Source organism: Rhipicephalus sanguineus, chromosome 9 (assembly GCF_013339695.2).
Source record: "Rhipicephalus sanguineus isolate Rsan-2018 chromosome 9, BIME_Rsan_1.4, whole genome shotgun sequence".
Taxonomy (NCBI): domain Eukaryota; kingdom Metazoa; phylum Arthropoda; class Arachnida; order Ixodida; family Ixodidae; genus Rhipicephalus; species Rhipicephalus sanguineus.
This window is the reverse complement of record NC_051184.2, coordinates 25468149-25491211: the sequence shown is the minus strand read 5'-3', so window position 1 is coordinate 25491211 and position 23063 is coordinate 25468149. Positions and strand designations below refer to the sequence as shown.

The 23063-nt window shown below is 47.3% G+C and overlaps 1 protein-coding gene across 4 annotated transcripts in view; it reads right to left on the bottom strand.

The window, feature by feature from the left end:
* The window catches only part of LOC119404794 (zinc finger protein ZFP2-like), a 93252-nt gene that overhangs the window by 41960 nt on the left and 28229 nt on the right, over window positions 1-23063 (bottom strand). For all 4 annotated transcript variants that reach the window (XM_049419022.1, XM_037671464.2, XM_049419023.1 and 1 more), the window contains 3 exons: window positions 21438-22647; window positions 16830-16949; window positions 13065-13144 (listed from right to left, as the gene is read on the bottom strand). In XM_049419022.1, coding sequence (XP_049274979.1) covers window positions 16890-16949; window positions 21438-22647 — 1270 coding nt within the window. In that variant the 3' untranslated portion in view covers window positions 13065-13144; window positions 16830-16889. The remainder of the gene's footprint in view (window positions 1-13064; window positions 13145-16829; window positions 16950-21437; window positions 22648-23063) is intronic.

Sequence of the window (23063 nt, the reverse complement as noted above, 5' to 3'; positions counted from 1 at the left end):
CCAAACCACAAGATTTGCATTTAGTATGTCAGTCATTGTGCTAAACAAATAGTTATCTTTGGCAGTTTTTAGAGTGCCTATATACGTTTCGGAAGCAGAGAGAGAGATACATATTCGGGAAAGGCAGGGAGACGAACCAGAATTGAAACATCAGATTTGCTACCCTACCCTAGAGGGAAAGAGAAAAATGGAACGAATAACTTAAGAGAAGCAGGCGAAAAAGTTGAGGCAGCTGCGAACACAGAGGAAACAGCAGAGCTGGTGGCCTCCCCTTGGTACTATGCATGGCTATGTTTTACTAGGAGCTGCTTGGCACATCTCTTTCCACATCGTTATGCTATGGTTTACCCTCTCACCTCCTCATCACATGCTCCGTACACTATCAACAGTACTCCACACCACTGCTTCAATTCTACTAACCAATTCTAATAAACGTTTCGAAAATTAAACTGGAAGAATCGGATTATTTGACCCAGAAAACAGACCCGCACATATGTGTGCGCTCGGCTTTATAGTGTGGGAGGCGAGGAGGCCCTGAAGTACTACATTGAAAGTGTTATGAAAAATTCGTAAACAGGGAGTGTGCTTGAGCCGACATTTCAACAAACGGACTTTCCTTCGTAAAGGCTGGAACTGGTTTCCTAAGCGCAAGTGCGTATATGCTTCGCACCCGCCTCACCAGCCCTAACAAAGAAGGAGAGGGCAACGGTGAAAGCGGGGGTGACGGTGCAAGAGGGCCAGCATGCTTAATTGGGTAAGTGAAAAAAAACAAAACAGAACACGGGTGCGGAGGGGAGGGTAGACATTTCGCTTATTAATGGTTGTCAGAAGGAAGTGCCAGAATGATAACTTCACGGACATAAGCGGGGTTAGAAATTCCTAGAAGGGCTTAATTCTCATTGGTTTTCGTTGCGCAAGTACCATATCGAATGGATTCAAGAGCCCCCTTTGAAAAGTTTATACTTGCTGGCTGAAGTGCATTAAACTTGTGAATAAGGCATGATTCTTTATATTGTAAGGAAGGCAGCGCCGCTCGCGCAAGGTCTTGTGCTAGGCAAGCGGAGGAAGAGAAGGACGAAGGAGCAGAATAGAACAGCCGGCCTAGTGAACAGGCGTTGTGTCTATGTCTCTGTTCTCTTCCCTGACAATGGCGCAGTCGTCGAAAGCCTTTGGCGAACCCCAGCTGTTAGTTTGAGGTAACGCGTCTTGCCGAGGAACGCCATCACGCTTCCTCGCTGATGGAACCCGCAAGTAGACCACCGCGGCAAGCATCCATCCCACCACCAACGGACGGCGTCCAGGCCTCCATTGTGGTTCCGGGGATCTACTTGTCCGGCGACCTGCTACTTCGCGGCAACAATGCGCACGGGCTCCTCTCGCCCAGGGACGGCGTACATGCCTCCTCGCCACCTGCCAATCTGTCGGCGCTTCAGGCACCGTCCGTGGACGGCGTCCAGGCCTCCTCGGTGGCTCAAGCCCCCTTCATCGACGCCGCAGTACCAATTCAAGATAAGACATCGCACGGGTTCCGGTTGCCTCGTAACGCGGTTGACGCTTCCAATGGCAAGGATCCCGTGCCCATGGCTGTGACTAGATTTGAGTTTCCAAGGGACGCCGTCCACGCGTCTATGGCCATGGGTTGTGCGACCGTGAGTACCGGAGCCGCTGTATCCCCCGCAGATGCCGGCCCTGGCTCTCGATGCGGATCACCCGACAGCGCCGCGGAGTTGGTGCATACCATCGCGCAACTCCGCATCACGACTAACGCCTTAATAGCGTCGAGCTCCAAACTGACCCCTGCCGCCTTGCCAACATTGTGCACCATCAATGCCGTGTTGGCTGCGGCCGCCTCACAAAATCTTGAGGCCAGCTTACCCGAGAACCACCGTGAGCTACGGCGTTTCCTCACGCAGCTGTCAGAGCAATTGGGCTGCTTGGCGTGGGCACACTCCGGATTTTCGCCCGCCATCCCGCCATTCCCGGCTCTCTGCGAACTACCGGTATTTCGCGGATTTCAGGATGACGCCGAAAATTGGGTGGCCACCATCAACGCTGTCGGAGCTCGCGAGGCTTGGACGGATCAGCAAAAATTGTGGATGGCCATCGATCACCTTCGCGATGCCGCCAAGGCGTGGCACGCCTACGAAGGCATCGGGCTACGATCCTGGCCTCAATGGTGTGCCCGACTGACGACTCTTTTCCGTCCCCTTTCGTATACCTTGGACTCTGTCATCTCCGACCCATTCTCTACCGCGGAAGGAAGCAGCGACGAAAACCACTTCGGCGGTACAGTTGTGCCCTGCAGCCCTTGCGCAGAGAGCATCGCGGAAGGCTACGCGGCAGACATAAGCACCGGCCGCGAGCAGGTTTCCCCGCCACACAGCTCCTATTACGCAATGTTTCATGAAGGTCCGGAAGAGCTCATGGCAACAGATGCCCCACCCAACCCGCCTCCAGACCCATCGGACGTCCACCACTTGCAAAATGGTGAGTCCCTCAATGAAGCCGAGGCGTCTGCCAAAGTTGTCATCGAAGACCGGTCACTAGAGCCCTCTACCGGTTGTTGGGATGGTCACATAAGCTCCCCTGACCTGGGCAGCTCTGCGGGACGAGACAATACGGTGGACACTCAGGTTATCTTCCCTCTCCTTCAAATGTCACGGCCGTCAACCTTATGGTGCAAAGGACCTCCGACAGCACATTCAGGACTGCGACGGGACGATCGTCGGAGGCACGTTCGTCTGGCAGCGACTACTCACTGCTACTCGCTAGTCGCGCCTTCTGCAGAGCACGTTGAATCGCAGCGTGGCCGAGACCTGCGGACGCAACGAGGCAGCCAACGTCGGTCACCTGAGTCGTCAACACCACAGCAAAACACGTCGTGGCGTGAACAAGGCAGACCACCCAGGCACAGCCAGTACCGCCCGCCAGAGACGTTTTCGCTAAAGATGGCGCTTCAGGGTCCAGCGCCTGTGGGCCTGCGACAACCAACGCGGCACAGCCAGTGTCGCCCGCCTGAAACATCTGCACTTCACCCAACACAGTCGTACGAGTACCGAGACCTGCAAAGACCGGCAAGAAACAGCCAACGTCGCCCTCCAGAGACATTTCCGCAGCTCGATGGCCATGCAATGCCGCAGCGTGGCCGAGTGTAAGGAAGGCAGCGCCGCTCGCGCAAGGTCTTGTGCTAGGCAAGCGGAGGAAGAGAAGGACGAAGGAGCAGAATAGAACAGCCGGCCTAGTGAACAGGCGTTGTGTCTATGTCTCTGTTCTCTTCCCTGACAATATTTTCTATGTCTTGGGGTCCGGAAGTTTGAAGTATGCAAAGTTTGAGGTCGTCGAAGTTGTGACCTGCTTCATTAAAATGCTGTGCCACTGCTTTCGATAATTTCTGCGCTGTGTCCGCGCGATGCTCGTTTAATTAACATCAACAGGTTGTCCTATTTTTCCAATGTATTGTTTGTTACAATATGAACATTCAGTCATGTAGATAACATTTGAACTAGTGCAGGTAAAACTATATCTTATATCACGGACGTAATCACTTCTGGTGCTTTTAATTATAACGTTTATAACTTGAACCTTGAACGAGAACTAGGTGTTATGCGGCCAGTATAATGAGGGTTTACTTTTGCATGCGCTAACATGTACTGAAGTTCCTATAAACGTCAGACTGGAGTTTCGCAAGACGCATGGCGCCACCTGTCGGAGCAGTATTCGGTAGTACAAAGACCAACTACCTCGCACAGTTTGCTGTGGGACCAGGTCCAACTAGCGAGTGTGAAACAACGATTGAGCTTAATATTGGGTGTGTTGACGCATTTAACACCCAGAAAGAGAGCTGTGAATTTCTCTCCGCTAGTTGGACGCGCCACCAAACTGCCATGAAGTGCTTGCTGGATCACTCGCCAGAATGACGGTGAAAACAACAGCAGACGAGACCGCTCCGCACGCTATGAAGAAACACCACAATCGATGCTACCGTTGCATTGCGAATTGCGACGGACCTAAACGACTGAATAACAACGTTTAGTTTTGCCGATTTCCATAGTTGTACCAAGCAGAAAGGCGAGAGTGCTGGATACGGGCCGTTGCAAGCGTGTTGGGTAAGCGAAGTACCCACATTCTCCACAGCCGGTCGCATGAGAAAGTGTGATAATGTGGCTCTAGTGTTGTTTTGCGTAGCCCTTACGGAGAACAGTGGTAAGCTTGACTATGAAGCTCAGCAGAGACTCTGACCGCGGTGCATGCCGTATAACACGGAGTGAGCATATAGAGGCAGACTGAGACGCGTGATACGCTGGCCGCGACATCCTATAATCTGTGTTGGTCGTCACCACACAGCATCGTGCACGTACACTTTGAAGGCTCAGAGTTCCAGTTCTAACTCGCTAACACATGCGTCATACAAACACATCGTAAAATGTTGGTCGTGACCACCTTCAGGTTTGTTTTGCCCGTGGCCTCCTAGATTGCCGTAGCTATCTCGGAGGCCATGGTTTTGCCTTTTGTTGTACCCCGCAAAAGTGGACACGTACGTGTCCCCATTTGCGGTATATATGAACGGATGACAACCATCAAGAGACCATTCGAGGATGCACAATAAAACAGTCCAATGCACAGGAAGCGAGAGGTGAAGGGAAAATGCAACTGAAAAGGCGAAAATCGTCGGGGCCATTCGTCCCTGATAAAGCGAGCTTTGTATCACTGATCGTAAGATACATAGCTAAGTAAATTGATCGTGCATGTACAGTACTCACGGATTAAAATACGACACTCAGAGCGAGCGTGTGGCCACCGGTACATGCAATGCCGCTCCTGGGTACTCGTGGAACCAAGGTGTTGCATTGTGGTATAGAGCGAGGGAGAGAACATTTCAGCAGCAGAATCACTCCTTCCGGTCGCCAACAACCTGGCCTGCATTTCACCACACTGTCAGCATGGCGCTGCAAAGCTTGTGCGCTCTCGCATGACTCGCCGGTGCGCACCTTCTATATTTCAGCGTGAGCAGAGGACGCTCTGGTTACACGCACTTTGGCGATGCGGCACGCATGCTGTGCAAGTAAGACAAAGTATTTAGCCAAGAGATTGCTTACATGTGTTCTTTTACGCTACATGGGCCACTGCTCGGAACACTATTATTAGATTGGGTGCATCGAACATGGGGGAAGGAGTGGGAAGAACACAGACATTAATTTTAATTTACCGCGATTTGTCACTGCGACTAACAACTGCGATGCGAGCGGCCCGTGCACTTGAATGTTGGCAGAGTGCACTGCTTCCATGCATGCACACTGTAAGGCGCAATCTGAATCCTGTGTCTTACTTGCACAGCATGCGTGCCGCATCACCAAAGCACATGTACCAAAGCGTCCTCTGCTCACGCTACAATATAGGAGGTGCGCACTAGCGAGCCATTTCGGCCGACATACGAAAGTGCGCATGTCTTGCAGCGCTGCGGTGGCAGTGTGGTGAACTGCAGGCTGGCTCGTTGGCGACTGGAAGGAGAAATTCTGCTGCGTAGATGTTCTCCCCCTCACTCAATACCAAATGCAACACCTTGGTTCTATGAGCACTCAGGAGCGGCGCTGCAAATATTGGTGGCCATGCTACGTGAGTACTGTACTTTATCGCTTTGGCATTACGTATATACCCGATTTTAACGCATTGAGGCACTAGAGAACGGACGTCGAAGGGCTTGCCTCGAACTCAATGTCGTGTGATGCTCGGTTGCACTTGCAAGTTGCAGCGTGCCAGAATAACTGAAACTTCTTTTGCATTGTACCCACAGTTCGCTTTGATGAGCTTCAGACTTTTTTGAAGAGTGGATTGGCGGAAGAAGCTTTCCAGGTAATTGATTTTCAGGAAACTGCGCCTTGACACCAACGAAAGAGGGGGTTTCTATTGTGGCCTACGCACACTCGCTTGCAGACGGCTCTCTTTGTACTACCCAGTTAGCTCCAGGGCTGCGATGAGGGCGCTAGTGGTAGTGTTTTTTGCAGCGCCGCCTGGGCAGTCTATCGCAGCGATACACGACCTTTGGTACTTCGGGAAACACTTTTCTAACGCGCTTGTTTCGCTATTATTCCATAATACTTGCAGAGGATATTATTTATGTTTGGGAGCGCATTTTGAGTATTTGGGTATAAATGCAAGCGGCTGGTTGGTCTGTGCTACGGGGGCTCTTCTAGCTAGTGTTAATTTCCCATCTAATTTACATGCTTCGTTGCAGACCTTGTTTAGAGCGTCGTGCAGGTAATTTCTTTCAACTAACGTTTCCTTTAGGTTGCTTAAGTGATGAACATAGTCACCGTCGTCGCTACAGATCCTTCTAATATGCCTCACCTGTCCTACAAATAGTCCATGTTTTGCAGTGTCACGGTGATGACTAGTGTAATCTAAGTATTGTTGGCTATCTGTCGGTTTTATGTAGAGCATCGTCTTTAGTTTTCGTATTCCAAGAGATACCGTCGTGTCTAGGCATTTAATTTCACTGGACGAATGGTGCATGGTAAATTTAATACTATAGTGTTAAATTTACCATGCACCATCCATCCAGTTTCACCCTGCACGGAGAAACTTATTAGAATGGTTAATGAATGCATTTAGTGCGTTATGCCATGCTCCCATATATTACATGCAAATATATCGTTTATGTAGCGGAGATAGGTGGAGGGCTTTGCCGGACATGATTTTAAAAGCTGTGATTCGAACTGTCCCATAAAAATGTTGGCGTGTGCTGGTGCAAAAGGGGTTCCCATACTAGGGACAAAAATTTGCAGGTAGTAGGATGAATCAAATTTTTTTTAAATTATTAAGCGTGAAGGCTAATTTTAGTAATGAGAGGTAAATTTCAGAATTATGCGTTTCCTTGCTTTCTAGGAGTGACTCTGAGGCCACTTCAGTCCCTTCAGTGGTAGGTATATTCGCATACAAGGAGCAGACATCTAATGTTACCAAAATGGCCTAATGCGAGAGTGTTCGTGTTTCTATAATGGAATGTATTATTCCAATGAAATGAGGTGTATCTTGAACAAAGGGTGGAATGGTAGATAGTATATTAGATAAATGATGATTTAGAAATTTCGATAGCTGCTTAGTAGGTGTATTATTGTTGGACGCTACAGGTCTGAATGGTGTTTGCACGTTAAGTAGTTCATCTATGAGGGTTGTATCAAAAGTAAGGTTCCCACTGAGCTACAGCCTCGAGGGAAGGTGCTAGGCTAAATCCGACAACAGTGCCGTGTGCAGTGGTTCCCCCTCTCTCGAGCCCGCCCATCCGCAATTCGCTATGTCGCTCGGTGTTCGCTTGGCAGCCGTCAGAGATGGAAGTGTTGATTGCCGCTCCCGCCAAGTGCGAGGTTCGAGCAGTAATCCGTGTTCTCCATGCAAGTAAGTTACTGCCTATCGAGATTCATCGGCAACTGACTGAGGTTTATGGTGAAGAGTGCATGTCCGTTCAGCACGTCTGCAAATGGTGCAGGGCTGTTGCTGAGGGTCGCACAGAAGTTCACGATGAAGAACTTCTCAGTTGCCCTCTCCTCCTCCTTCGTTTGGGTTGGAGGAGAGGGCACAAAGCATATACAGTGAAACCTTGGTGATACGATCACAGCTCATACGAATTTCGGGGTGATACTAATTTTTCTTTCGTCCCGGCCAAGGCCCATTGGCCTGCAATGTAATGGAGTGTGGTTGTTGCGAACCAATTTTTACCCCGCGACGTTTCATACGAATGTACCCTACCGCCCAGGTACGAAGAGGTGCTGTGTCCGCGCTGTCGCGGAAGACGCACCAAGCACATACGAGCGCGGGAACGCAAGTGCGGGCACCGCCACATCGTCAGAATCACGTTGTAAGAAAAATACTTCTCTTGCGGTCAGAATAAACCTTCAGAGACGCTTCACGGCCTCTGAGATCGTGTGCGCCAATCTTTGAGGCTCTAATGTGCCTCCGTGTGCATTCGCGTTTACATTAGAGGGTATTGGCACCCTGCTTTTCTTTTTCTAACGCATCGACATGGGCTCCTGTCGTTGTACTGTGTGAACACGTGCCTGCCTCGTGCACCAGAAATCCTATGAAAGGAGGACCAGGACCGAAAGAAGGCAAGGACAGTCTTGGTGAAGGAGTCGGGCCTCACGTCAGCATGCGCGACTGTTGAGGTCGCACTTGTGCAGGCACGGCCGTAAAACTCCCCAAAACATCCCCAACACCTCCGCAATCACAAAAGCATAACATAGGTCCACGGTTCTGAAATTTTGTGGCCTTGATCTATCCCGTCAAAGCACTTCTTCCGTCACTCTCGCCGCAGTACTCCTGTGTCAAGCGAAAAACCATGCTAGAATTCGGACGGGGCTACTGCTGTCGCGGGTCACAACGCACCTGGTTCATTAACGAAATACGCGCTTACAGGCCGTATATTTACGAGTGCTGGTATGATTGCCGACACCTGAAAACTTAACTGACAATCATTCAGAGTTCTTCCTGATGTTGCTGTGGCCATGAAAAACAATAAATGAAAATGTACGCCAGCTTTTTATTTTTTTTTTTGTCGCATGATAATTTTTCATGCTTTCTGGCGATACGAATTTTGGATGATACGAATATTTTTGATGGTCCCGTGAGGTTCGTATCACCGAGGTTTCACTGTACAAACTCACGCTAAGGAAAGCAGTAGCAGCCTTGAAGAAGACAAGTCCGCTTGTCGAAATGTCGGCTCCAGCACACCCCTTGTTTCAGAATTTTTCATCACAAGCTTCCATCTTCTCAAGACTCCTGCTTTGTTTCAGATCGATTGTGTTAGCAGCACTACATGAAAATTCAGGTGATCTGAGTCACTGATCATGTGACCGAAAACACAACACACACAAAAAAAAAAAAGTCTTCAGTCTGTTGAGGTCTAAATAGGGTCTCAACAGACTGAAGACTTTTTTTGGTGTTGCGTTTTTGGTCAATGTACTCAAAAAGTGCAGCGACATCTTACAACACTACAGGCTAGGCTGAAGAACTTATCCGCCAGCACACCCCAGCCTAACTAGGGAAGAGGCAGTAACCCTCAGGAAGTTACAAACAAACACATATGTTCACGGTATCTCACCGACTGAGCACTTGTACATCTGCAAGTACTGTGATGTCCCGGACACTCTATGCCATATGGTATGGGGATGCATACAAAATCCTAGCACCGCTACACTAACCGAAGGGCAGTGGGAGGCCAACCTATCGAACCCAGACCAGGAGAATCAGCGAAGCCAGGTTCAACGGGCACGAGAGATGGCGAAGGCCCGCGGCTACCTGGAATAAGGAGGCTGCCCACCTTGGGTGCACAGTGCGCTTGCTCAAAATAAACGTTTATTCTCTCTCTCTCAGTCTGTTGAGAAAATGGAGGGAGACGTGTTGGCATGGTGTTCCATGTTATATACACAAAGCTGAAATCTCCCAAGAAAAAAACAGAGTAAGAAGGAACTAGAGAAGCAACTGTGCTGATAGTGCCATGCATTTCGTTCTAAAGCGTAGATGTGACGCATAGCATGCACCTATAATCAGTTTAGGGTCAGCGAGAGTTGATACGGCCTGTGTTATCTGTACAGTGCTCTTGGATTGCTAACGACGGTATGTCCTATGAGACCGTGAGTTCTTCGTTATCCTTCTCTACGCTTGGCGCAGTCGCCGCAATGAACAGTATAAAGTAGTGCACATCGTGAAACGTTTGACACTGAAGCGCAGCGCGGACAACCTGGTTTCGTCAAGGTGATTATTTCTGCACAGCGCACATATATTGTGAACGAGGCAGCATTACTTTCATTAAGACTTTTCGTGTGAGTAAAAGGTATAGTTCAGATTATAGCATTTGTGAGGATATGACACAACCCCTGTCTTTTTTCGAGAGCAAAAATTTTAAAGTGGTGCAACTCTCACCTCAACTCCAACTCCAACTCTAACCTCCCAAATTCAGAATTTTCCGCAATTTGTGCTATCCTACGACAACAGGGTTAAATTCTGTGCCATTAGAACAACACTCTTGTAATAACGCTTTTCAGAGCTCTCAGGTTTAATAATTTCCTGCAAAGGCCCTATCTGCACCCCCCCCCCTTTCATTCTTATTATACCTTGCCCCCATTAGTGCACCGCATGTTTCAACACGAAAGTTTTATGCCGGGGCCCACCAAGACTTCACTGACATATTTCCGCCACGGATATGACGTTTAAAGTGTACACTAACAGATAAAAAAAAAAAAAGTTGCTTCGTCAGCAATCGAACCCACGACCCCTCGATTCGCAGCGCGTGGCGTGAAACGACTCGGACACAAAGGCAATGTTCTTCAGCATACTAATGGCAAGCTATTTATATACTCCATTTACCTCTGGCTGTGTGCTGAGCACGGAGGCACTTGTTTTCGTTATCACCAGCACGATGGCGCGAAGGGCGCGCTTTAAAGGTCGTCGTCCAGCTCGTTGCGATGCGCGCGCCCCCCCACTTGTGCTATGCTCCACAGGGCGTGGTTGCCCGTACACGCACGCTTATCTCGTGATGAGTGCAGTTTGTACGTCTTGTGCTTTCACCACAAATTTACATTGAAGTTACAGAGTGCACGAAGGTCACTTCGCTCGCTGCAGCGGCTGCGTTTGCTAAAGCAGCGTGCTGCTCAAACACAAAGAAGTAACAACTGTGACAGTTGTTAGCTTGGGCTTGTCCTGTGTGGGTTCTTTTCATGCATCCTTTGTGCTTGAGCAGCACGCTGCAAGTTTCCATCTGCTTGCTGTTCTTCGCGCGACATTCCAATTTGTTGTTATCGCATTCATTGCTTCGCCCTTGCGGTGAAACAATGCACAATAAACGCTGAACTACCTCTGTGAAGACACGTTTAACTTTCGTGTTATACCGATTCCTATGATGGAGGGATCACCCATCTTTTTTTTTCAGTATTACACATAAATATAAAAGTACTCAGTGAATATCTGCAACGCTTACAAGTATGCCAGAATGCTTAATATATTTAATGCTTATATTTGAGACAAAATAGTAAACATTTACTACATGTTAGACTGAACATCATTAGGGGTGTGTGAATATTCGAAATATCAAATATTTTTCAAATGGTGTTTGCTACTCGATTCGATTCGCACTAGAATTTTACAATTTGGACTTCCCAAAAACAAATACAGTCAACATCCGATTGAAAGTGACCCCTTCAGATTTTCAATATGCTTCACCTCATTACTCTTGTATTGCGGCAAAGCTGCCTTTCAAGCTCCCTTACAGTCGAACTTTGCCAAGAGACAGTCAACGTCCGTTCGGAAGTCGTCCCTAGATTTTCAATATGCTTCACCTCATCACAACCCGGTATTGCAGAAAAGCTGCCTTTCAAGCTCCGTTACGGTCGAACTTTGCCAAGACGGTTGACGTCAGATTGGAAGTGGTCCCTAGATTTTCAATATGCTTCACCTCATCACACCCTGGTATTGTGGCAAAGCTGCCTTTCAAGCTCTGCTACAGTATCAAATGTATTAACTCAAGAAAACGCTGGTTCCAACATGGAGATGAAAGATGTGGCAGAGGTGGGGGCTCAATTAATGCTGTTTTGGACCTGAAATTTGGGCAGGAAGTCCGAAAAATCGGAAGCCGAAGCTTTTTAGCATCCAAAATTTTGGATGTTTTTATATATCACTTGTCTGGGTCCCAGCGCACGCAGGCAACCCGGGTAACGAAGCCGCCCACAGACAAGCTCGAGGACTCGTACGCCGAGCGGTGGGCCAGACTTCGGACCACGATGGAGAAGTGAACGAACCACTGCTCACCTTTCACGACATCACCCAGCACTACAAGCTAACAAGGCAAACCAAACCACCCCCGCACCTGCAACTAAACAAAGCTCAACAAATCACTTGGCTACAAACCCATTCATTCCCTTCCCCGTACATCTACCGACACATCTACCCAGCCCTCTTCACATCTACTTGCACCCTTTGCAAGACACAGACCGCGACCCTGGCCCACATCATCTGGGGATGCAGCAAGGACCCTCCCCCACCAGACCTCCTAGGACAGTCGCCGTCAAGTGAGAGGCCTGGGAGAGAACCTTCACGACAACAAGCCTGGACGCCCAGCTCCGGGACATCAAACGCGCTGACGAGGTGGCAACCAGGCACGGCCCGACAGCCATCTCCGTTTAGAAAACCGACGGCTTTCCTAAGAAAATTGTTTACGACTTATATATCGACATCTACGAGGCAGATTTGGAACTCCGGATTTGAAGGGAACACACCCTTGTCCACCACATCAGTTGGGCTTCCACAGAAGTTGAAAGAGGAGGAGAGGCTGAGGAAATGGCATCTCTGCCTATCACGTGTAAAGTGTTGGTGGCACCAAATCATGTACATAAGTACAATTCGGCCTCTACATTGCCTCATTCTTGATAAGGCAACTATGAAACACACACCAGTGCTTCATCAACCTAGCGAAAAGAAACACTTTAATGTTGCTATCTCATAAGAATATGCTTAGGAATCCTCTCTAACTTGTTTTCTGCAATTTCGCTTCGAAGTATTCGAAAAATATTCTAGAAATATTCGATTCGATTCGCACTCACACTTCATATTCGAATTCGCTTCGCATCCAAAATTTTGCTACTATTCGCAGAGCTCTAATCACCACCGTATCAGCGAAATGCCAAATTGAGTGCGAAGTCCACATCTCTGGGTCGTATAAAGACAGTGTACAAATTCCATAGAATACATTCGAGCACTTCTTCAAGAATTCTTTACTGAACGCACATTTCGCGTACAGAGGTTTATTTTTCCAATAAGCATTATTTATAATGCTGTCATCTTAACAAAAGTTCGTGTGACAGTCCCAGTTCGATCGTGAAATCTGGATAAATTATACTGTGTTTATAAGATAGACTTGTATAACATAGAGGTTTTTAGAACAGCAATTTTCACCACCAAATTCTCGCGTCACCAACAACGAATTACCGGCCAGTGCCTCATCATCATGAATTGCAAAAGGTGTGGAGCTCTTTGCAGCTGTGCAAAGTGTCCGTTACTGAGGAAGAAAAGGCACTCACCTAGACGGACTTCCTAGGAGAGCATTAGGTGGCGCTGGACCAGCACTGAAGATGTCTTGAGTACATAACCCCACATGCACCTGCAGGATTTCATAAAATTAAAATACATTCTTCACGGTGCTTGAAGCTGCACATATTGCAACAAGGAGATAAGGCGGAAGTTTGTCTGACTCTTTTTGTTAGTTTTTGGGGTGGGTATCATTTCACTTAAGAGAAAAACTATTTTTCTTGTGTTTCAGTATTGTGAAATTAGAATTTCACAATACTGAATGCACAACTCTTCCTGCTAGAATAACATCAATTGTTGGAGTTTTACACCCCCAAACCATAACATTATGAGGAATTCCATGGTGGAGGGCTCCGGAAATTTTGACCATCTGGTGTTATTTAATGTGCACCTAAATATATGTACACGGGCTTCCAACATTTCGCCTGCATTGAAATGCGGCCGCAGCAGCTGGGATTTGATCCCTAGACCTTGGGGTCAGCGGCGGCGCACTATAACCAAAAGAACACTCTAACGGGTGCTTGGTAGGCGAGAAAATCTGCAAAAAAGAGAAAGAAGGTGCATGGTACAACGCCACCTTGAAGTTCTCTCACCAGCTTGCCTTGACAGCGTCTTCTAGGCCCTACATAATAGTTTAACAGTGAAAATTGTTTACATTGCGTTCTATGGGATACAAAGTCCTAACATAGGAAGTTGCAGAACATTTCACTGAACGAACACGACCAAAACACGCAAGAACTCTTCGAAATTCGTAATTTTACACTGATGTTAAACGAAAGTTCGACCTTGGTTACCTCTTCTAATAATTATCACATGATAGCGGAATTACCGCAAATAGAGTTCTGAAAGAATAATTATCTGTCTAAGGTGTGGTCACCAACATCAACCTGCTTTGTGTCGAGTGCGAGATCAAAGCCTCTCCCAATGACCTCCAATTTACTGTTTCGAGTGAGCTGATTCCATTTTTTCCCTTCAATATCCTTTAATTCATCACTTTATGGGACATCCTCCCGGCTTCGACTACATTTATCATTCCTTGGTATCCATTCCGCCCTTCTCACTCGTGGGTTCTGAGGAGAGTCGCTCTCGGAACAAACGAGGACGCCATCGTGCTACAAACATGTGGACATTTATTAACATTCTACACAACGGCAAGCTCCGAATTTTACAAACATTACTGTAGCATGAGCAAATAGCTTAATGAAATGCAAATACAACACATAGAGAACATAACGTGCAGAAAACATATAACAGATACAATGTACCGCGAATGTGGTGCCTCCAACGTCCGACTCACCATGCAGGCCCGCGCGAACGAGCCATGGTATCGCACCCTTGGACACTCTCGTGATCCTACCATCGGCGACCACGCCAAGTCACAAACGAGAGAAAGAAATCTTCCTCAAGAGCCCGGATCACCTCACTTCCGTCAGGTGCACTCGCCGCTGGTGCCTCCACATGAGCACAGAGCCACCTCTCGCTCGGCGGCATTTAAGACAACTACGACTAATCCGTCGGAGGCACGTGCACCATGAGGCAAAAATTACTTTACAGGGGGTGATAGCCCACCCACACGGTAATGATCGATTCTTACTGACCTACGCATTACATGATGACTGAGGGGTGCGAGAAAACGGCACACAACGAAAAGAAGTACACGGGACGACGCGCTACTAGCAACTGGAATATTTTTATTCAGGAAAGACATATTTATACCGCAGTGAAATCAAATCTAACCCAACGAGTCGACCAAAAAAATAACATAAAACGATATGTCCAGCATATCTACGTGAAGTAACGTTGTAGATGGGCTACCTCCCCTTCCTGCAGACTGATAGAGGGGTGACTGATGCAATCCCGCCCCTCCCTCTGGATAAAGAGGACTTCTATAATCTCCATCTTCGCGGAGCCTCTGTGCCTGTAGATTACAGTTGTCAAATGTAGGCTTGCAGCTACCCTGATCGCACCCTCTGCAATGCATCGCCGGATGTGTGAACGGCCTTCCTATTAAGTGATGAGAGCTGCTGTGCTCTCGCAAGCGCACGTTGAGGCATCTACCAGTTTGCCCGATGTATGCCTTGCCGCATGACAGTGGTATTCCATGTACAACACCACGTGCGCAAGGAACAAACTGCCTTACGTGCTTAATGGCACAACCTCTTTTTTCACACTGCTTTTGCCTACCTATCTTCTTCCCAACGGCTGAGCAGATGCGGCCCACCTTGTTTTCTGCGGAGAAGACGAGATCCACCCCATACCTCGAAGCCACTCTCTTAAGGCCGTGCGAGAGCCAGTGGACGTACGGAATTTTTGACACTCTTTTTCTTTCGCATTACGCCACCCATCTACGTCACTTTCCTCCTAATGTCGACAAGGTTATCAGCTGTCCCTGGTGTATTCTCTGATCTACTCTGCTATCTTCCTATCTCCCGATGTTACGCGCATCATTTTTGGAGCCAAAAGCAAACAACAAAAGAATATGCACGAATCACGCTTAATTTGATACTAACTTCTCTATTCAGACATATGTTTTTGATCACACATAGATTGCATGGGCTGTCCTTTGCATGTATTCTAGTCTCAGTTTAACGAAAAACAACATATAATGAACCCAAGGAAGGTATAGGGGATGTTAATTGTGATATAAGGCGCGAAGAAAGTAAAGTGGACCAAACGACAACTTGCCACTGGCAGGAACTGAAGCTGCAACCTTTGGATTATGCACCCGATGATCTACCACTTGAGCTACGCAGATTGCAGGTTCAGTCCCTGCCGGCGGCAAGCTGTCTTTTCGTCCACTTTACTTTTTTGGCATTTAGATCGCAGTTACTAAAATACACTGAAAACAGTACAATCAATGTCCCGTATGCCTTGCTTGGCTTCCTTGGTTTTCACTAAGGTGGTGTCAACCAAAGAAACGAGCCCTCAAAATCTGCTGTGTAGAGTGAATGAATAAAACGTTTTAAGTTTTATCAATGCTCTCTTTACAGGATTGTCCATTTATCTTGCACATTTAGTTCTCCCAAGAGATGTACCCAGGTAACAATTCTTCCAAGTGTTTTCTTGCCCCTGAATATGGCAGCAAAGGTCATGCTGTTCCTTTCGTCTCGCAAAGTAGCATCCAATACTGTCATGACTCCAGTTGTAATTATCGTCATCTTAACCGAGTTTTTTATGCTGTATAAAACTAAGAAAATACTGCTGCCTGCCCTATGAGGGCGCCGTGATGAACTGGGTGAATCAGAAGGAATGGGGAGGGGTATTACTTGGAAAAATACAGAAAAAGGGGGGGGGATAGATGGTTTGCTGAATAATGATTGCCAGGGGAAGCACCACTTAACAATGATAGATCTAGAAATTTCTAACCTCCCAATGTTAAGTGGTGCTTTTTTTATCATTATCATGTTAAAAAGCTATGCAAAGTTTTTTGTTTTTTATATATTTAAACTAACAACATGATTAGCACCTTGCACGCCAGCCACATTGATTGCTGGTTGCATTTACGTTGGATTTTCTGCTTGCAATGCATTTGCTTTAGCACTATTCATTGCTTGGGCTCAGTGCCCAATACATCTGACATCTGGAATGGCACTACCAATAACACATTAACTATAAAACTATAAAACTAGATACACCTTATATAAAAAGCATGCGAACTACCAAGCAAGTTGACCGTACCAATTGGCACTTTGACCTCCTTATTGGAAAGATATGCAAGATGACATTCACTCTAAGTAGAGTGGAGTTAGAAATCTCACCCTGGGATAGTAACTGTGGTGATTTTATCACTTGTAGGCTCGGCGCTGCTCGTCTGGAGGTTAAGGAGATGATGCTTGGCTGAAGGGCTGCTGGCCTTTGTCGTTCGAGTCAAGTTGTTCCTGAAAATACAGGGTGCACATTCATTTAGCGAGAGTGCAACGTCAATATGTTACGAGGCATCAAATGAACTTCCCACAGTTCTTAACTTTCTCTATGTCATTTAGTGCGTGGGTTCCGCATAACGATAACTTCCTTCACTTCCTGCATTTGTTTTTTTTACATGAGCAGCATCTTTAAGAAGCAATGAGAAAACATGTCAGACCTTGGTGCTGACATCCATCAGCCGAGGCAGACAACCAAACAAAGCAGTACACTAGCTAGCTCGTGCTATGACAAATCACGGGGAGATAACAGACCACCAGTTATCTGTCCTACATAACACGTGGCCTGCCCAATTCTATTTTGATCTCTTGCTGTCAACTATAATGTTGGCTATCCCTGTTTGTCATTCGATCAACACTGCTGGCTTCCTATCTCTTTATCTTATGCCCATCATTTTCCGTTTCATTGCACACTCCGTAGTCCTTAGACTGACAACCAATTGATATACTACCTATTTTGTTTAGTGCAACAGAAGGCTTACCGGTCGGTGTCTAATCATAGAGTGGTAACATGGAAAACACTGTAAACATTTTTCTATGTGCAGTGCCGAGTAAGTCGTGCACACATGCGCAGTGATGCGCTTGACATGTTTCACTAGTTGCCACAAAGGCAACTAGTGGAACATTGTTTTACTATATCTACCATCATTTTTACATTTCATAAGCATGAATAGTCATGTCTATGCTACGAATGATTGAAGGCCAGTTAGCAGAAGTGCACTTCAAGGGGTGCAGCATGGCACAGCGTTCAATGCAGTCAACGACCAATTTTTCAGACTCTCTAGGGTATGTGATCGAGATCGTCCGAGAAAGTGAACCTGTAGCTTTTAGTTAGCCTAAGTGGTCAAGTCACCCCAGCCACATAAGAAATAGCTCTGAAGGCAGGCCAGTACACCAGTGGCGTAAATCATGGGGGGGTCAGGGGGGTCCTGACCCCCCTTGTTTTCAGGCTGGGGGGGACACTCCTTGGAAGCGTCCCCCTGTAGATTTATCTTTCAGACGTCATATATGAATTTCTTGAACTTCATATTTGAATTAAGGATAGCGCACTTTCCGTAAAACCAACACTGAAATCTGAAGCCCTTCCAATAAACAGAAACGAAGTACAAAAATGAAAGCTGCTTGTCGGTTCATAAAGTACTGCAGAGCATGAGCTTTCTGGAATGCTACGGTTACTTCAGATGTGCCTCAAATGTTTATTACGCTGAAGTCCCAAGTAAAGGATACCTGATCATCTACCTTTATTTACATCGACGATTTGTTGGAAGCTGTTGACAATGAAGTATAAATGCGATTGCTCGACTACGATTGTGCTATTTTAATAAAAATTGCCGGTGAACATAAAATTGCTTTACAAGAAGGTGTTCAGGGGCAAATTGTGGGAGGCCTTTTCTAACAGGTTTACACGATGGGGAATGGAGAAGGAAGAAAGAAAAGCTGTAGCTTTAGGCGTTATCACAAAAAAAGTGCTAGCATTTGACTTTCATGGTTTAAGCCGAATTAAATGGCTGGAAGGAAGGAAGGAACAGGACAGGGAGGAACAGCAAGGATAACAAAGGGAAAATAGACAACCACCTGCTTGTAGCACGAAGCCAGCCACAAGGATATCCATACGGATTTCTCAGAAATAAAGATTTTTAGTTGCCGAAAAATTTATCCTGGTTCGTGGTTCGAACCTGGGTGCAGCGCCTTTCTGGGGTGGTCGTTCTACCAGCTTTTTAGTTGCCGAAAAATTCGTCCTGGTCCCGGGTTCGCACCCTGGACCAGGATGTATTTTTTGGCAACTAAAATGCTTTCTTTCTGAGAAAACCGTAGGATTTCTTTGGGGCTTCGTGCTACAAACACTGCAGGTAGTTGTCTATTTTTCCTTGGTGAACCTTTGCACCACATTGCGGGATTCCACAGAACTTTCGCAAAAGCAGGGATCTTAACCAGTCTAGGAAAACTGGTATGCTACCCTACGTTGGGAAAAGGGATGGGGGAGTTTCAAAGATAGAGGTAGAGAGAAAGAGAGGGAAATGTGCTATAGTTACGCTTAGAAACTAACATCTTTTTTAAAAATTTTATTTGAAAGTGTGATTTTAATTCTGATATAATAAAAAGAAAACATTTTTGTATAAACAAAATGGCCGCCATCACACGACGCGTGTTTTTCTGGATTTACGCCACTGAAGTACACTCATCCAGCATTTCGGTGCTTGCACAGGCTCTCGTGAGTACAGCCGTCAGCACACTTAACACGAACGCTCCGCAGCGTGTCCTGAAATGGTTTGATTGACGCTAGCGCTGCCTAGCTTTGGGTTCTGTTGCCGAGATGTTACCAATACATGCTGACATACTATTCTAGCATAACGACGTATTAGCTCGGCAACAGCGCCCACCACTTCGCAGCTGGCATCAGTCCAACCAGTCCAGGCCAGGCTGCAGGGCGTTCGTGTTAAGCGTGCTGACGGCTGTACCTTCAGTATCTGCCAGGAACCTTGCCTTACTCAAGCTAACCACCAATAGCAACTTTGGGCCTCATGACAAGCGCCACCAATACCAGCAAAGCGCAGAAAAAGTTGTGGCTCTCTCAAATGACCGTGCCATGGCTGGTGCACGGTCACGATGCCTGGTTGTGTTTCAAAACGATGATGCGGAACGCAATGTCTGTGGCGAGAGAGCGGACGAACCTCTGGCTTTCCCTGAGAGTGCACGCGTAAAGGATGTGCCGCTGTACGAAAATCTCCGCCGGTTCATTGAAACACAGCATTTACTGCCACCTGGAACCAACTGTTCTTAGTTGCGTGCAGCACATCACCTACTAAGCTCACACTGTCACTTTCAGGATGCTTGCTGTAATGCACACACGCGTTTTTGGCACAATGTCCATAGTGCCGACTCACTTCCTGACCACACACAGGTGCGGCATAGGCGAGCTGTGTTCGTTCCTGCAAGCAATGCGTCTGTGCAGTGCACTTGGCAGTCTAGCACAAAGCGAAGCAATGAACAGCGGCGCAGAATGTTCAGGTTGACGCCTAGTAAAAGCGTGCCGTACGCTTACAACTGCACCAGGCCACATGCTCTACTGAGCTGAAGATGCTTATTGTAACATGAATATTATGATTTTAAGTGACTGTGTCATACTGGCATGTCTACCGCCTGTCCCCATCATACCTCCAGGCATTTCTGGTGCTTATTGTAACATGAATATTATGATTTTAAGTGACTGTGCCATACTGGCATGTCTACCGCCTGTCCCCATCATACCTCCAGGCATTTCTGGTGTGACATTGACACACTCACGCCGTGGCCCCTTCCAATTCTCAGTATGCTTCGCCGTATAATACTTCGGCATTGCTGCAAAGCTGAGTTTTGCCATCTGCTGCGGCCACAAACGGATCAACTCACGAAAGCAGTGGTTTGAGCCTGTGGCAGTGGTCATGGCTTCAAATGATGCGGCTTCGGCCTTGCAATCCGAGCGGAAAGTCCGAAAAATTTGACGCTGAAGAGATTTAGTGTCCAAAATTTCAGGCGTTCTTTCTTATGCACGACTCTATGGGGCTTTTGGTGGTGCCTCGAAAACATCCGAATTTTCAAACATGTCTGAAAAATTGGCAGGTGACTGTATATGTAGAACACTGTGCTAAGCGGCAGCTCTATACAGGGTGTTTTTCTTTAGACAATACAGATTTTTTATGAAAATTCTGCACATAGTTCGAGATATTCATCATCGAATTTCAAGGGCGAAATCGAAACTGATTGCGCAAGGCGTGCACTAAGCGCGACTGTCCTGCTACGTCAGAACGGAACTACCCATCACATGGCAGTGATGAAACTTGAATTTCGACGTTGTGCCGTGGCCGCATGTTTTCGTGAAAAGCTGCATGTCATCTCACTTGTGCTCACGCGTCGCCTTACTTTTGCACGTAGTGTGTGGTGCTTATCTGTTTCTTTCGAACTGTGCACAAGAAAACTGCAATATCAACCTTTTCTTTGTCTGGGAAGCATAAAACTCAGGGGCGGCCACTGCGGCGCTTCCTGCGGCGGGGGGGGGGGGGGGCAATGTCAGCCCCACACATTGCATATTAGGGAGGAAGGAGGGGGGGCGCAATGTCAGTGCCATACATTGACGTAATTGGGAGGTGGGCGCTGCGATGAACATTCGCCCCCCCCCCCCCCGACGGGGAACCCTGCGCATGCCTATGGTCACAGCTGTCCGCCATGGGGCATAATTCAATATATCCTCGTCCAAGTGCATATTCTGATAGGCATTTAGTACTACATCTCAATTGCCCTAAGCCTTTCCAATAGCGACCAACTATAGGAGCACTATAACCACGACTGCACTATGCCTGTGAATAAATTACCATCCCTGTAAGGTTTCCATCTGTTTTTTTCATCATGTGGCAGGCTAGAATTGATATGCAGTTGCAAAAGCATCATCTTGTTATCAATGCCTATTACCTTGAGTGCCACGTCTCGATGCATGCAATGCATATGCAGCATACACATATGGGACTCGGTGAATGACTTTTCACAGACGGAACACTTGTGTGGTTTTTTGTCCATGTGTCCACGCATATGAACCTCCATGTGGTCTTTCCTCAAGAACTTAGCCGGACACAGGCGGCATGCAAAAGGCCTCTCCAGTGTATGCCGCCGCAGATGCTCCTGCAGGTTCTTCTTATGCAGAAATGTTTTGCTGCACTCCTGGCAGTGAAACATGTTCACGCCTCTTTCGTGAAATTCCTTGTGCCTTTTCAGCGACATCTCGTGGCGGAACGCCGATGGACAAAGCTCGCACTTGAACTTCTTCTCAACGACGTGAGTGTTACGGTGCCTAACTAACTCCGAGCTTCGCTTGAATCGCATGCCACACGTGCCGCACTTGTGAAGCCTCTCACAGGAATGCGTCAGCATGTGTCTATTCAGTAACCACTTGCTCGCTACTGTCACTGAGCACTGGCTGCATTGGAAGCTCTTGATCTCGTGGGTGCGCTCGTGCCTGGAGAGGTTTGCCCGCTGAAAGAACACCTTTCCGCAAACAGAACAGGGAAACCCCTTCTTGAGCTTCACCTCGTGGTGTATACGACGCATGTGCACCGTACACGTGTGCGACTGGCTGAATGACTTTTCGCAGATGGAACACTTGTATGGCCTTTCACCCGTGTGTTTACGCACGTGAACATCCATGTGTGACTGCCGCATGAACTTGGCTGGACACAGGTGGCATGCGAAGGGCTTGTCGAGCGTGTGCCGCCGCAGATGTTCCTGCAGCTTCTCGTTCTGTCGAAAGATTTTGCCGCACTCCTGGCAGGGAAACATGTCCACACCTCTTTCATGAAGTTCCTTGTGCCTTTCCAGCGACACCTTATGGCGGAATGCAGATGGGCACAGTTCACATTTGAACTTCCTCTCATTCATGTGGGTGCGGCGGTGCTTAACTAGCTCGCCATTTCGTTTGAATCGCATGCCACACGTGCCACATTCGTATGGTCTCTCACAGGAATGAGTCAGCATGTGTCTTTGCAGAGACCACTTGCTCCCTAACATCAGCGAGCATTGGCTGCACTGGAACTTCTTGGCCTTGTGGGTGTGCTCATGACTGGAAAGGCTTCCCCGTTGAAACTGCTTGCCCTGTGTTGCTGAACCCACAGGAGTGTGACCAGGAATCCTGTAGATCAAAGAAAAAAATGTATGAGCATACTTGAGCGGCTGCAGTGGTGCCCAATAAAGCTCAAAGGACTGTAATGAATAGAAAATGAAATTTTGAACAGCAATGAAATGCTTCTACAGCTTTTGTTGTAGTGAGGGGGCTACATGCTTTTACGAGGTGTACAAATGATCAAAGGCACAGTGGTTTTTGCAGAATGTGGTGAGTCACTATTGACACAGTCCTAAGGACTCAGCCAAAAGGTATGATGATGAGGCAGGTTCACGTTGACGCTGTTTCTGCTCCTAGTTTTCAGCAAAGTTTCTTTAATTGTTTAAAGGTGTCATGCTTGATGTCCTAAGCAACCATTAAGTGACGCCCTGTAATAAAGGCTTGGCAATGCCTAATAGCACTACGGTTCTGCTATTATGAAAAAC